The sequence below is a fragment of the Gouania willdenowi genome, chromosome 17 (genome assembly GCF_900634775.1).
Source record: "Gouania willdenowi chromosome 17, fGouWil2.1, whole genome shotgun sequence".
In the NCBI taxonomy this organism is placed as follows: domain Eukaryota; kingdom Metazoa; phylum Chordata; class Actinopteri; order Blenniiformes; family Gobiesocidae; genus Gouania; species Gouania willdenowi.
In genome coordinates, this window is record NC_041060.1 from 20251772 (window position 1) to 20268091 (window position 16320).

The 16320-nt window shown below is 37.6% G+C and overlaps 1 protein-coding gene across 2 annotated transcripts; it reads left to right on the forward strand.

Moving 5' to 3' along the window:
- The first annotated feature begins 410 nt into the window (after positions 1-410).
- ranbp3b (RAN binding protein 3b) lies at positions 411-16113 on the forward strand. 2 transcript variants are annotated; one of them, XM_028473218.1, is made up of 17 exons: positions 411-498; positions 5828-5883; positions 6074-6110; positions 6216-6293; positions 6398-6469; positions 7780-7845; positions 7979-8068; positions 8205-8299; positions 10167-10283; positions 10980-11080; positions 11170-11245; positions 11330-11426; positions 12336-12460; positions 13689-13809; positions 14190-14332; positions 14875-15070; positions 15775-16113. In XM_028473218.1, exons 1-17 carry the CDS (start codon positions 477-479, stop codon positions 15819-15821), a joined length of 1539 nt encoding a protein of 512 aa, XP_028329019.1. In that variant the 5' UTR covers positions 411-476; the 3' UTR covers positions 15822-16113. The 2 variants fall into 2 exon arrangements, with proteins under 2 accessions (XP_028329019.1, XP_028329020.1); XM_028473219.1 differs by having other exon boundaries at positions 429-498; positions 5870-5883.
- The last annotated feature ends 207 nt before the right edge of the window (positions 16114-16320 follow it).

The window sequence follows — 16320 nt, forward strand, 5'->3', positions numbered from 1 at the left end:
CCTGTACAAAACATTTTCCCCTTTTATAACATTTATAGCGTAATCGTACATTTTAATATCAGTAAAACTCAATTTGTGTTCTGGTTTATTGTTTTGCACAACACACTTGTAGCTATTTTTATTTTTTTTTAATGTATATTTATTATTTTTGTGTGTACATTGTTCAATGTCACACTTGCTTTTGCAACGCAAAATAGTTTTCAATGCCAATAAAGATGTTTTGAATTGATTTGAATAGATAGACTTTCTGTTTATCTCTGGTGACAGAAACATACGTATTTTGTCACCTCATTCACTTTTTGCCTAAACTACAATTGTTAATGATAAACTATACATATATATGATATTGTTTGGTGGTTTATATGAGCGCAGTGGGATAAAGTATGAGATAATATGTTGTAATATGTGAACCAAACAAACTCCGGCTGGGACTCTTCCTGCGCGGTGGGTTGTGGGTGTGTGAGCGTCGAAGTAAAATGGCGGACTTGGCAAACGAAGGTGAGTAAGTGGCAGTGTGGGAAAAACAATGCCACCGCTTTGACGTGTTTTATCAGCAGCTGCCTTCTGCCTGCGTATCCGCTAACGGCAAATGAAGTTACTCGCTACTGGGTTAGTGGCATTCTCTGGTGTACTAAGAGTCTAACGGGTTTACAAGTGTCCAGCGTTAGCAAACAAGCTAACAGTGCTATCGCCGGGATGAGGATAATGCCTGGAATACTTCGGAACGCCCTCGACTAGCCGCTGGCCAACAACCGGCTTACCCCCTGTTAGCATAGAGCTATTATTAGGCTGAGTGTTCTGTCATCCGCAGTGAGCTAAAATACAGTAGGGGGTGTCGAAGCCACGTTATCACAGCATTTATGCTTTAATTATCACATGTCATGGAGTATTACACACAGGACCGGTGACATAGTAAATGTTAAGGTCGATTTATATTCATAATATCTCAGTTTGTGTGTAATTAAGCAGCGCCGGGGTCCTTTTAGCGGTGTTGACCATTTAGGCGCGGAGGAGAACGCTACCGACAAATGCTAAAGTGTATGCTATCCCATTCTTGTGTTTTCTCCTCTGTGTGACGTTAGCCTTCGTGTAAACATGATTAAAAGTCGTCATGCGCCGCTTGACAGCTAATAAACATTTCTTGTGGAATAGCGGGCTAAGTGTAAGCGCCTGGGTGATGATGGGAAAACAACCGGCGGGTCTGACTATGTGCTGGACAGGGTCAGCTCGTCCAAGTGTTGGTTGATGCACTCAAACCAGAGAACACTCTGGGCTTCTACTATAACCAATAGAAGTGTCGGTGTGGTTATATTATTGCACACATTGGCAAAGCTTCCGTTGCTGCAAGCAGCACACACCGGTGTCATATATATATAGGCCAAACAACATTCTCCCGTTTCCTAGCGTGCTCTATGTTAGCCATGGGGACTTGTCAGTGCTGTCGATTATTGTAATCCCATGCATTTCCATAATAACGAAGCCTGCAACGATGCTATATACCTGCTCCATGTAATAGGCCCAAGCCAGTCTGTTGTGTGGACTACCCTTTTCTGCTAATGTGATAGGATTACACTTCTTAGATACTGTAAGCAGCCCCAGGTGATGTCACTATTTTCTTTCCTCTGCTTGACACATTCCTTTTAGTAATATAAAAGGTGAAATAATATTGAAGGCAGCGTTTTATTTTAATGACACAATCACAAATAACCTTAGGCTAAAATCAAGAATGAAAAATTCAAAATAAACTTTTTTTTTCCCACTGTTTTTGTCAAGTTTCTACTCACTTGTTGAGAAATAAATAGCTGACAAATAGTAGAAGTAGACATTTGGACATGAATTTATAGCATCCTAATGGTAATACCAGTAGATTAATACTAGGCCTATGGCAATATGGACCCATATTTTTTTGCAAAATGGTGATATATGATATACATCTAGATCAGGGGTCACCAACATGGTGGTGTTCACCAGGTAGCCCGCTTGGACCATGTGAGGTGCCCTCAGGAGCTCTAGTTACTAATGAGCTCCATCTAAAATCTGATTTATTTTCCAGGATTGAAACTCACAAAAAGAAATACATATGAGATGTAGTTAGTACTTAGTAGAGTTAAATACTGCTGCACATGATAACGTTTTTACTATTGTATTGCCATCTTTAAATGTTGATCACAAACATTGTGATCAATGTTTTCAAGTGCTGCAGATTCAGTGTATAGGTTGCGGTATGATATATATATAATATATAAACGCAAGGTGGATTTTTGTAAAATATGACATAATTGTTGCCTTTTACAAATGTTACATGTTGTACGATCAGTTAAAAGTTTTGGGTAGGAAGCTAGTAAAATAGAAAGATGGTCTTTTACTATTAAATGTAATGAAAATGAAAGAATTGCATAAATTAGGAAAAATAAAGTGTTGCATGTTGAAAACTTAAACATTTCCTAATTCCTACCTTTTTACGTTACTGCTAGCCTTCCTTATTATCTTACCCTTTTTGTTTTTATTGGTGGATAGATTTTGTTTTTATTGGTGGATTCCGTCCGTGATTCTGTTAACGTGGATTTTTTTTAGGGCCATACAGTCTGCAGTATTTTGTTCACCATAAATCCCATATGTCAGAGAGAATTGGTTGGACTGGTTTGACACGGTAGACAAAAATAACTTGAATGGGGGAAAAATAACATCTGACCTTACAGTGTAGTTTACCTTGCTGCACGAGTTTTGGTGGCTAACATCACTATGGCAGGCATCCCACTTTCAGATAGGAACAATCAAAGGTTTGAAAAACACTGCGTGGTTTAATGAAATGGGATTTGTACTTCAACATTCACACTGTTGGGTGGGAATTTGACGGAAACATCGTGTGTGTGTCTTTTGACTGAATCATGTGTTGTTTGAAGATCACAGACCATTTCTAGTCTTTTTTTTAAAACTACAATGCATCCATAGTGTGATGGCAACTTTTTGCAATGCAACTAAACTTCAAATCATCAATGGTTCAGAATGTTAAGCAGGTCTATGAATAACTGTAAAGTTGGTTTGAACTTGGAGTAACTAATAATGTGGCCAGTAAGTGTTTATCAATAAAATAAATCGTCATGATTAGGATGTTTATTTAATTAAAGGCTTTAAATTAAGTGAAGATTGGCAATTAATGCTATATAAATGAATTGTAAGGGAGTGATCTTTACTCTCCTAAAAGCAACAAGTGATCAACACTTTAGATTGGCAAATGCTTATCAAATTATGTTGTCGCTTGGCTAATTTAATTCAGTGAGCAGAAAGCATGGCAAATGTATTTTTGTAGCACATTTCATACACAAGGCAGTTAAATCTGCTTTACATGATCAAAAAGTGAAACAGAAAACACATTCAACAGCTTAAAAATCAATAAAACATTTAAAATCAAAAGTAAAAACAAAATCAACAAATACTATGATTAAGGATCTCTCTCAATCATACAAAGTAGAAAATCGATGAGTCATTTTTAGCCACATTATGTTTTATTCAACATAATTCATATTTCTGAGTGAAAGGTGAGTGTGAGCAACCATTCTCAATGTGTCTTTCTTTTAGTTTCACTTTTGTTCCTCTTAGCTTCTTTTTCTTTGATTTACTTTCAAACCTGTATTTTTTGAGATTATATCAGTGGAAAGTGTTATAAATGTGCTTTTAGTCCATTTTTGGAAATTTGTGGTTTTCACCACAGCAAACGTCACTAACCTTCGCTGCTGTCAGGTTATTACGTCACCTAGAGGCATACCTGTCAAGTTTTGGATTTGAAAGTAAGTTTTTTTTATAAATTTTCTGGCGCCCACTACGAGCTGTCCCACCCACCCAACTAAGCTCCAGTATCCCAACACTTTTTGAAAGCAGTTTATATTTGTGACGCTTGTGATTGGCTGATGTTTCATGATGACTTGTTGTTCCTTCCCCCGTGGTAGACGTTAAAATCTCAGTTATTAGTCTCGCGAGAACTGCCACTCAGGCCATTTCAGGTGGCAGTTCTTGCGAGACCAGTGACGCGTTCAGTTTAGTAAGGCATCTTTTAATTATTATTATATTAAAATACGGGATATTTACAGAGAAATGCTAATACTGGAAGATGGTGGGAAAGATGGGTAAAATACTGGAGTTTCCCGGCCAAGACGGGATACTTCACACGTATGCCTAGAGGAAGTGCAACTGTCAAAACAAATGTGACAATCAGACGCACTTCCGCTAGGTGACGTAAAAATCCTACGGCCACGCCTCCTTTCCTCAGAAAATTCGAACGGTCTTTCATCTTAGCCACCACTTAAATAACAGGGAATATGAAAGCAGCTAGAACGAGACGCACTTCCGCGAGGTGACGTAAAAATCATACGGCCACGCCTCCTTTCCTCAGAAAATTTGAACGGTCTTTCATCTTAGCCACCACTTAAACTCTTCCGAGCGTTAAGATAACAGTGAATATCAAAGCAGCAAGTACGAGACGCACTTCCGCTTGGTGAAGTAAAAATCATACGGCCACACCACCTTTCCTCAGAATATTCGAACGGTCTTTCAACTTAGCCACCACTTAAACTCTTCCGAGTGTTAAGATAACAGTGAATATGAAATGAGCGAGAACGGTCTATTTGGACACAGCACCGATCATGGCGCCGCCAAGCAAGAAGTTGAAAACTTCTAAAGAACTAAAAAGAAGCTGCCGAGACCCGACCGCCAGCGAAGGGGGTCGACGACGGTGGCGAGTTCAGGGAGTAGGGGGGGAGCGCCACTGACACGGCAAGGAGGGTCGAGCACCGAGCATTCGGCGGCGAGGACAGGAGGGCGGCGGCTCTGGTCACATTTTGCCAAATGCCTTTTAGTTAACACTTGTTTAGTTTTTTATTACTCTTGGCCTTTTTTTTACTTGTGCATAGGGCTGGGCGATATGGCCTTTTATAAATACCGCGATATTTTTAGGCCATGTCACGATACACGATATATATCTCGATATTTTGCATTACCCTTGAATTAACACTTTGATGCACAAAATCACACCAGTATGATGATTCTATATGTCTACATTAAAACATTCTTGATCATACTGCATTAATATATGCCAATTTTAAACTTGGCATAAAAGGGGATATCACAACTAAGTCAAAGTTGACATAACTGTATTTATTAAACAGTGAGTGGCTCAAACATAAAATTGTCAACAGAAAGTGCACGTTCTGTGCAAAATTGTCAGAGACATTTCAAAACAAGACATTAGTGCAGGATGCAACTCACATGGCATTTCAAAACACAAAATTAAAGTGCACTTTTTGTACATAATGCCACTACAATATTTTAAAACAAATAGTGCCCTTTTGTGCATGTTGTCATTAAGATGACATTTCAAAACAACACTAAATTTAAGTGCACCTTTTGTGCATAATGCCACTAAGATATTTAAAAAAAAAAAAAATCAAAAAAAAAAAAAAAAAAAAGTCCGCGAGTTTAACGGTATGGTCATTTTCAACACCGCACAGACTACAAGCTGCGATATATCGAGTATATTCGATATATCGCCCAGCCCTACTTGTGCATCTAAATTAGTACAAGTAAGAACTGGCTCTTTAGAACAGGTTTTATTATGATTATTCAGAGTTTTGGATCTGCTAAAATGTGATTGTTTCATAGATGACGGAGGGTTGTTTATATTAGAAACTGATAATATATTGTTGGTTTCATATATTCATACCAATTGAGATGTTATGATGATGTGGCTGAGGTAGGCCTTGTGTTTTTGCTTTGCCTGAATGCTGTGGTTGATTTTGTGATGAGATCACTATCCTACATCTTCTCTTAACAGACAAGCCTGCCATTGCGCCACCTGTGTTTGTTTTTCAAAAAGATAAGGCACAGAAGGTAAGCTCAGTTGTTTTTCAATTCTTAATTTTCTCAATTTTTTTTATTTGGCTATATCAAAGATGGAACCAGATTTTCGATATTGTATTTAAATTAGTTTCAACATTTATTGTGTGGAGAATTATTTTAATTGTATAGTTTGTTTAATTGGCTCCTACTTGTATCTCAGACTTCTTTTGCTTTCTTGCAGCGATCTGCCGAAGGCTCCAGTGCAGAAGATGGAGAGGGTAAATCCAACGTCTGAACTCAGTTTCTTTTACCCTCGTGTGGTTGTCTTTTTTTTATTTTTTATTTTTTTATGATTATTAATAATTAAGTCTGAAACTTTTCAGATTCAGATAAAGAAGAGGGAAGTTATTGCCCCCCTGTGAAAAGAGAAAGGACCTCCTCATTTCCACCCCCACATTCTGGTAAGAACTAAGCAGATCACTTAGACTGTCTTTGCCTCTTTTTTTTTTCTGGCGTAAACATTGATTTGTATGCTGAGCTGCAACCCCTATCTGCTACTTTGCAGTTCCCAAGAACAATGTATTCATGCCCTCAAGTTTCTGCCAGTCTCCGACTGGGAATTCTGACTCTGAGCCAGGTGAGCCGTTTAGACAACCATTTGTTTTGTTTCATTGAATCGCATCATTGCTTATTATCAAAATGTGTCAATCAACTTGGGGAAAGTTTGAATGCGTAAAACATAATGAGTTTTGGTCATAATTTTTTTTCCCGATACAATTTCTATTTAACCGTGTACATCCAAAACTGGGCCGGACTGGCCTTGTGGGTCTTGCACACTGTACTCTGGCTTTTTTGTGTGCCCTGTGAGATCATCAGACGTAACCATCCAACGTAACTTGGTTGATTCAAAGTTTAGCTGTTTCCAATGTTGCTGCCAATTTTTATGCTATAAATTTCCAGCTGTGACTTTCTAGTGTGAGTAATAAAATGTTACTCTTTGCTAATAGGAGGCAGCATATTGAAGCTGGAGATTTGTTCTACGGTACTTGTTACAGGTTGTTACAAATCCCACTAATAGCACCATGAGAATATAAGTGTTTTATTTTTCACCTGCCACCTGTTGTAATGTATGATTGAATTAGTCCAAGTGTCTCATGTTGGTCACTGTCAGTAGTTGTCTAATTGTGTACATACTATTTAACTACATTTAATGGAAGGACCTTTACACAAAGAAAGGAGATTGTGGGGTCAATCTCTGGCGGTGGTCTCTTTTGCTTTCCATATGCGTGCATGTCTTTATATCCGTGCTATGGTATCCACAGACTGTGTAAAACAATTATGATTGGTCAATGATGGGTTGTCCAGGGTCTAACCTGGTTTACTCTGAGTGTTTTCACACCTAACCAGAGCAAGTGTTGTTGCAGGTTTTTGGAACCCCGAGCTGTACAGTAAATGGTAAATGCTAGCACGTATATGCTGCCATGCTCTGTAATGTATAATTATTCAAATGTCGTCACCAGTAGCAATATTCATGATACATATTCAATCTTTGCTATCACTAGTGATTAGTGATGATTGAATATTGCGAAAGGCTAAATCATCCTTACGAACTTGGACAATATTAGCAATTGTTGAAAATGAAATGATCAAATTTTAGACTATTACCTATCATTGCTATGGCAGCAACATGCAATTAATAGGGTAAAACTGTCTCATGATGGTCCAAGGTTATTGATCATTGCCAAAGTTTTACATCTTCTTTTAATGTTGTGGTTGTGTAGGAATTAATGTCCCTCATGTCATTCTGTTGAACAGAAATAAACATCTGGAGGCCACTTTGTAGATTATCAGAATGGGTCACTTTTGTTACCTTCTGGAGAACGATACCATTGATATTGATTGTTTCTGTGATTTCTATTTTTTTTTTTTTGTTTTGTTCCGTTCCAGAGGAGAAACCTGTGGGATTTCGTTTAAAGCCACCAACTCTCATACATGGACAGGCACCAAGTTCAGGTTAACAATTTGGATTTGTTTTCCCACTGTGTACATGTCTCACTAATGTATATTAAAACAATTTAATATATGTTGAAAGATGCCGAGTATCTCCTTGTGGTTTAAATGTTTTCACTCGTTATTTCTGATACAGGTGTTCCAAGTCAGAAACCCAAGGAACAGCAACGCAGTGTCCTCCGACCTGCAGTCTTACAGGCACCCACAAAGTCACATATAGAGTCCAGTAAGTATAGCTCTTTCTTTTTATCTTTATGCTTGACATGGATCAACTATTTTTCAGAAATATTTCAAGTAAGCTTTATCATCAAGCACACAATTGTTCTCCCTCTCATTGTTCTTCTACCTGTGTTTGAATTTAGATTCTAGTTGTGGAACCAACGGTGTAAAAAAGTCCTCAGATGAAGAACTTGTGACCCCGTCCCTCTTCCTGAACAACACGGAGCACTCAGCAACGGTAACCAAGTCATTGGTTAGCAATCATTTAAGTGATTATCTGGCGTTGTGTGCATTTCAGGTTTGTAATGTGATTTTAAAAACAAGTTTGAGGGGAAGGAGAGACAATGGCAGAACAGAAACCAGATATTCATCCTGATTCTGCACCTGCCCTAAAGAAATCTGGGAGCATTATATTATTATCTGTATAAGTGGTAAAAAGAAGTAATAATCGATCACAATTTTATTAATGATGATCATGAATTGATTCTTAAATTTCCAAAAAATTACTAAATTTGTATTTTTTACTTGTTATAAAATGATTCCTACTGATTTGAATATTTCAATATTGAAGAGCTGTGAGGTGTTATTCAAAAGAGAAGTAATATGATTCAGCAGCTGACTGATGTTAAATGGACAATAATCAGCAATAATCAAAAATTGGTATGTAATCAAATTGACACTTCAATAATGGGAATTGATTTATATTGGGTAATTGTGCTAATAAATCACGACTAATTATCTGTGGCACACCCATATCCAGATTATTGTGGCAATATCCTCTCTATGTAGGTTAACTTCTTATATTTTAGTGAGTCAGTCTAAAAGGAATTAGGATTTGTAGCCTGAGGCTCTGCAATCCAAAAGCTCAGATGTAACAGTGTCTTAAAAATGGACCAGTTGAACATATAGAAATTGTAATGTTTTTATTATTTTTATTTATTTATTTTTTTAAAAATGTTTCATAGATTTTTTTTTACATATGAAGGGAGCAAATACAAGGAAATAATAACATCGATGATGCATGGCAATTACTGTTCTTTCATCAAGAACAACCTTGATGCATCGGAAAATCAACCCTTCTTACAAACTGTATTTTTACAACAGATAGAAAATTATGTCCAATTCTCACACGGCAGTAATCTGATCAAATCAACTTGTTACATTGTTTATCAATGAAGGCGTTTCAAATTAAAAGTGCGTTTCATCATTTTCACGGATTTCAATGACATTTACAAGCGTTGGGAAAACTTTATGTTCCATGATTTCTTGACGGCCCCAAAAAATTGCATGGCTCAATCCGCCTCCTTTCCTGTAAGTTTGAGTGTTAAGGGGAGGATGTAAGGATCAGGAAATATAATTCAAAAGCGTTTTTGTATTTGTGTAATAAAATTCTTCTTACGACTCACCTGGCAGGAAATGTTACGTCCCCTTTAAGTCAGAGAAAAAGTTTGAGCTCACTGGTGTTTTTTCCAATCTGTAATTTTGAGGATCGACTCCTTCCAGATTTTTATTTTCTGAATTCACTGATTTGAGCAGGTATTTTTTTAAGTGTAAGCAAACCTCAGGCTGTGGTTCACTGCACAATAGTTTCTATTCTCTACAAATATTCAATACTATTGCTTTTTCTCAGGACACTGATACACGAGAATGTAGATGTAAATGATCCACATGACTATTCAGATATGCTGTTTTTAGAGACTTTACAAATACGCCAGAAATGAACAAGAATTGTTCAGCTCAGAACGACAGAATTACAATAGAACTATATGAATAGATTTGTTTATTTTTAACTTGACTGATAAAAAAAAGTTGTTTCCTGTCCTGGGGATTGGAGTACCACAGAAACATCAACACCCAATCTTGTATGTCTACTCTGCCTTTTATCGTTGTGCATAGATGTGGGTGTTGAGGGTGTGTGTGTTTCCCCTGCATTTAGGCCCAGCAGTGAGTGCTATTTGCTGTGGTTGTGGCTTCTTGTAAAACAATAACTGCTCCAAAATGTGAGCACCTAATAAAGTGTTATGAGCTGAAGCAGTGGGGGAAATGTTCATTTAAACGATAAATGTACAATGTTATTAAGTCGTTTTCTTTGGTGGTTCTTTCAGAAAAATGAAAGTGAAGATGATGAAGCGGATGGGAACAAAGAAGGTAGAAAAGATGATAAGGAGTCCGATGTAGCAATATCTTTTGTGTTTGGTCAGAATATCAAAGACAGAGCAAAGGTGAGTTACATTTTATAATATTTGTGTTGCAAAAAAGTGAGTTTAGTTTAGCATTGATTAACATATATTACTTAAATGTTTTTGGTTTATTAATAAACTGGTAATGTCAACATCAGATCAGCACACGGGGAAGCAAACACAGGTGCGCAGTGTGCTCGTGGCACCAGAGACGGCAGTGGATCTGTTTACATAATCCATGTATCAAATATAAGGATAATTCCTGTTCTTGTGCAGAAAAAGGATTGATTTAATAGTGTTAATTTGTTACTTTTATACTCACTGATCTGCTCTGAGGACAACACACTGCGCACTGTCAGCTGAAGCACAACCCTTTTTATTTGCAGCACGCTCTCACACAGAGCTGTTGCTGGACATAGAATCATGTTTAGACATTAAACACATTATATTGATATTTAATCCTTATCACCTATATAAGTGCATTGCATTATTTATTTATTTTTACGGGATTGAAACTGATACCGTTGCTGGTCGACCAATGAAAATCTTAGTCGACCACGACGGCATCGACCAATTAGTCAACTAAATGACCAAAGTTGGCAGCCCTAGTAATATGTAGCAAAAACAGTAAAAAAATTATGCTCAGCTTTATCTAACTACAGATTGTTACTTGCATTTTCAGCAGTTTGAGTGAATGCAGTTCATGTGTTAATACAATTGACTATTTTTCTCCTTTAGTTGGAGGAAAACAGTACAGAAGACAATTTAAAGGATGGTAAACCAGTGAACTCCAAGTCAGAGGCAACCAATTATTTCTTACAGTACATTTCAACTCCAAGGTACAAATGTTATGTATTGTTACATATTTTCCATCTGTTGATCTGTTAGCATTTTTTTCATGTTGATGTATGTTTCTGTTGTTCATCAGCTCAAAAAATGCAACTAACAGTGAAGACAGTGGAGCCAAATTTGTTTTTGGACAGAACATGTCTGAAAGAGTCCTGGTTAGTTAATACAGAACATTTATTTTTCTTTTCGTCATTGTCAATGTTTTCAAAAATGACTGATGAGCTTTCTTTGGTTTTCAGAGTCCTCCTAAGGGAGAGTCTTTAAATGAGGAACATAAAGAGGTTTCAGCCGCCCCTGCTTCAGAGCCCTCGTCACAGGAAAACACCCCAGAGAAGGGTAAGAAAGAAAAAGTACAATACTGCTGTGGATGTTTGGGGGGGAAATTGCTACTTATTACCCAGACACTTGGATAGACTCCAGTGACAACCACAAATAACAAAAACAAGACCTATGATGTTGAAAGAAGTGGTTTTGAAGAAATGCAGCCCTTAAATGGGAACCATGCAGCAGGAGTCTGTCATTTGATTAATGCACGATAAATGTGTTTACAATCACAGTGTTCCCTTTATTTATCCAGGTCATGCCTTTTAGGTTAAAAATACATATTTTTATGAAAGCAACACATCTGTTCAAATATTCACAATAAAACAATTTATCATTACAGTGACTCCTCAAAAACGACAGGCATTCTACGCTGAAATCCTGTCATGGGCACCAGTGTTGTCCATTTTGTATTGTAGTTAGCAACACTATCAATATGCTAACAGTGTTGATGGCTGTCATGTTTTGAATGCTCATGGGTAAAAGGGTAAATTACTCAGTCACTCACACTTGTTGAGATTCATCGTAAACATGTATTTTATATTTACATATATATATATTTGTTATGCACGCTGCATGCACAGTTTATGTATTTTTATTTTATTTTTATTTATTTATTCAGTTCATTTCCGACATGGTTGCATTCACAGAAATTCATTTGACATTCAGAGCAAAATCACATCATTGTTTTTTTTTTTTTTTTTTTTGTCCTTTTTTTTGTCCTTTTTCATGCCGGAAAGGGCGACGGAAAAAAGCATTATGCTTATCCAGATCCGTCCCCTAATTTGAACACAGATAATTTTACATCCAACCTCGTTTCTTTAATGTATGTAAGTCAGAAGTGGCATTCTGTGCTGGAACACTGACTAATCCAAAGCATTTGCATTAATGGCAAATAATGTTTTTGGTAATTTTTCCTCCCAGTAAACAATGTGTCGGAGTCTTTGGAGGAGTCTGCAGCAGCGTACACCAAAGCCACAGCCAAGAAGTGCATCTTAGAGAAAGTTGATGTGAAAACTGGGGAGGAGTCGGAGAGCAACGTTTTACAGGTAAAAATTTATAAACAGGAAGCACAGTGTAAATCTCTGCCAAGCACCAAATCTCCTCTTTGCCACATATTGGCAGTTATCTGGATCAGTGATCCTAATCATGGTACCATCATCATTCACATTTTAAAGGCTTCTGTCCCCATTAATAATGATACATTAGGTCCAAATGTTTTTCTGAAAATTACAACGAAATGCTCAATCCAGATCCGATTCGGATGAAACTTGGTAACTCGACATAACTGATTTACGAGCCGACATAGACATTTTTGAAATTTTGCCAATAATGAGAGATGAATATTTTGACTTTTGAAACCAATCCAGAATCAGTATTTTGATCCCAAGCTCCCTTCAAAATGTAACGGACTTTTCCATAACGTCAGGTCAACTTTTGTTGAAATTTAGTCGAAATCCATTCAGTATTTTTCATGTAATTCCGCAAACAAATTAACTAACAAATAAATAAAGGCAGGAAAAAAATATGAGGTCCTTGGCAGAGGACAGTACGACAGCACACTCACGTTACTGTAATTGAGTTGCTTTTATGGGTACTTGTACTTTTTTGAGTATATTTCTAAATCAGTAATTGTACATTAGTAAGTTTTAAAATAAGTCATTTGTTACATTTCGTCACCCAACCGTTACTGAGTAAATTATTCTTTTTTGTCTTAAAATGATTCATGGACATTGTGAAACTACAAAAAAGGAAGTGACCAGACAACAGTCAAATGCATGACATCTTAGCCGACTAATCAGATTAAACTTAATGTATAGTGCCAAAATAGCATTGAATGGCGGTTATTTTCTCTGTTTTCTCTTTAGGTTTCATACATGGTGAAATACTGAGCCTTTTGGCCCATCATCACCACACTGTTATTAGTATAAGGACTTTAAAGCCACTTTGCAGATGTTTGCGTTTGTTCCGACTAAAGAACCCGACTGATTTGGAACATATAGCCTCTTTAGTGGAGGAGGAACTAGCTGGAAGTGGTCAACTTCAGGGATATAGGCGTTAGTTGCGTTCACTTCAACCATTACTAGTTTTTTTTTTTAAGATCCGGCCTTATTCTCATGAAATTAAGACCCTATTCTCAAAATATTATGACTTTAATCTCATAGTGCTCATATTTTTTTAAAGTTTAATTTGGCCCTAAAACGCGTCGTAGGACAGAAGTAATTTTCTCAGTATTTGAAATGTCTAAAAATATCCCTCTTTGTCAAACCTTTTCAGATGCAGTGCAAGTTGTACGTGTTTGAGAAGACGGCTCAGTCGTGGATAGAGCGAGGACGAGGTTTGCTGAGGCTCAACGATATGGCGTCAACAGATGACGGCACGCTACAGTCCCGCCTCGGTAAAAGAAGGCTCACCTGATTTGTGGGAGTGATTAGATTAAATGTTTCAGAAATGGTCCTCAATTGATTCCTTAAGTTCTCTTAGTTTACTGTGGGATTTCATTAAAAGGAATTCCACAATAAACTTGTGTTTACAAGGTAACAATGGTGTTTAATAAAAAAAAAAATGTAAAGTAAATAAAGAGGACAACACTTAACACATTACCATTCCTGTGTCAATACCAGACACTGAACACAAGGGGGAGCCCACATCTCTAATGTCTACAGCAACAACACTTAAATGCTACATGATGTGTACTTGAATAAAACACTGTTTGACAATGATCTGTTAAAGCAGCAGTGTAACACGTGATGTTGGTTTGTGCTTCTATTCTCTCAGTGATGAGGACCCAAGGCAGCCTCCGATTGATCCTCAACACGAAACTCTGGCCTCAAATGCAGGTGGACAAGGCCAGCGAGAAAAGTGTACGAATCACTGCCATGGACACGGAGGACCAAGGGGTCAAGGTCTTCCTAATATCAGTACGTGTCACGTTCCTACTTAAACTGTGCAGCAATTCATTCACAAAAAAACACTAACAGTAGCTTGTAATTACATTTCTTGCAAAAGTCAAGCAGCGGTATCCGCCTAATTACCAGACTACACAAGTCCGGTAATTGCAAACAGGCAGCTTTCTTTGCTTTATCAGAATGTTTATCTAAAGAGACGTATATCTGTTTCTAATTTTCACATTTAGAGGATTATTGTAAGAATTTTCTTTTCTGTCAAAAGGAATTTTAAAACTGAACAATAGTATCAGTTGTAGAAGTTTGCCCAGTCATACCTAACCTTTTGACGCCCTTGCTAATCTCTCAGCATAAGACCTGCTTTCTTCTACTTATGTATAGTTCTAATACTCGGACCTTTTTTGCACAGGTGTTTCACATTAAGCCTTCCTGTTGCTTAAAGGGCAAATTCCCATCCAACGTTTACATTCAATGTGAACCATGTGCTAATAGCTGTGTGTGAAAAGCCACAGGTAAACACTGAACAGGGTCTCTCTCTCTCTTCCTCACCTCATCAGGGTAGCTCTAAAGACGTGGGTCAGCTGGCTGCAGCTTTGCACCATCGTATCTTAGCCCTGAAGAGCAGAGCGGAGCAGGAACCAGAGCTCCCAGCAACAACCATCCCTGAAGCGGAGGTACCGCAGTCCAATGAGGAGGACAGCGACGAGGAAGACAACGCTTCTGCCGTCGCCTCGACCTCCGCTCCAGCTACGAGTTAGTCCCACCTTCCTTCATCCACAGTTTGCTTCATCCACAGCGTGCATGTCAACCTGTTAAGGGTTTGTTTATTCAGACAAGGAAAATGTTTTTCTCGTGCCATGTTTCGACTGTCAACTGCCAGTCTTCCTCAGAGGAGTTCTGCTGATTGCCTTTGATGCTTCCTTTGAAGTTTGACTTGACTTCTGTGTAATGGAATGAAACATGTCAGGAGATTAAAAAAATTCCAGAAAAACTTTATTTTTTGTCCAGCAACTGGAACTATTACACAGAAGTCACGTGAAACTTCAAAGGAAGATTCTACGGCACTATCAATTAATTTTTATTTATTTTCAAATTTAATTTTTTTCTCTCCAAATTCTTTTTTCCACATACGTTTTTTTTAAATTTGTTTTTTTAGACATATTAGTCAATTTTTTCAGAATATATTAGTTTTTAACTCCTGTGAGGAAACAAAATAAATACTAATTAACCAAAGGTTGATATAAGTTGTACTGTCATAGATTAATCTGACTGCTCTTTTTTAATTATTTACACATCATATAAAGATGTGAGAGACTGGCAGTTCACAGTCGAAACATGTCGGGAGATAAACAGACGGCTGAAGAACCTTGTCTGAATGAAGGAAACTTAACATACTATTTAAAAAGAAGACAAAGCGAGTCTTGCTGGAACTCAACCTGCTTGTTCTGTGTTTCCAGCAGGTAACTCAGAGGGAGGGGAGAGCCAAGCTGCAGGAAGCACATAGCGTCACTGCTGGAAAACCTGCTTGGATGTTGCTGTTAAAACATTCTGCATCTCCATGGGACACCCTTTGACCAACATGGGTTCTCCAGACCAGTACTTTTGGATATTAGAAATCTAGCTCCAGGAAATAACCCCTCGTGCCGGAGTGTCTCACCCAACTTGTGCAGTTCATCTTTTCTGCATTCAACGTAATATCTGGAGTCGTTTTTTTCCCTCCCCCTCTCCTGTTGTGTTTTATTTTTGTTTTTTGAGTATTTTTTTTCCCTGATAGCAAAAATAAAGACTTAAAAGTTTGGGTTTGGGACTTTTCTGCTCATCATATTGATGAGTGTAAGGGTGTTTTCCTTTACATTTTAAAGTATGGCACATGTTAAGACTGCAGTTTCTACTTTGGGACCTTTATACTTACTCTACAGTCGTACTTCTGGAGGCCACATATCCAGAGGAGCTTCATTCGGTGTGTTTGACCAGTCGTCCAGTTGGTTGTTCTCTCATCATAG

Bases quoted from the DNA above. Each gene is read 5' to 3' on its own strand.
- ranbp3b (XM_028473218.1), top strand. From the start codon at position 477: ATGGCGGACTTGGCAAACGAAG. The intron at 6,111-6,215 runs GTAAATCCAACG...GAAACTTTTCAG, and splicing joins CAGTGCAGAAGATGGAGAGG to ATTCAGATAAAGAAGAGGGA. The intron at 10,284-10,979 runs GTGAGTTACATT...TTTCTCCTTTAG, and splicing joins ATATCAAAGACAGAGCAAAG to TTGGAGGAAAACAGTACAGA.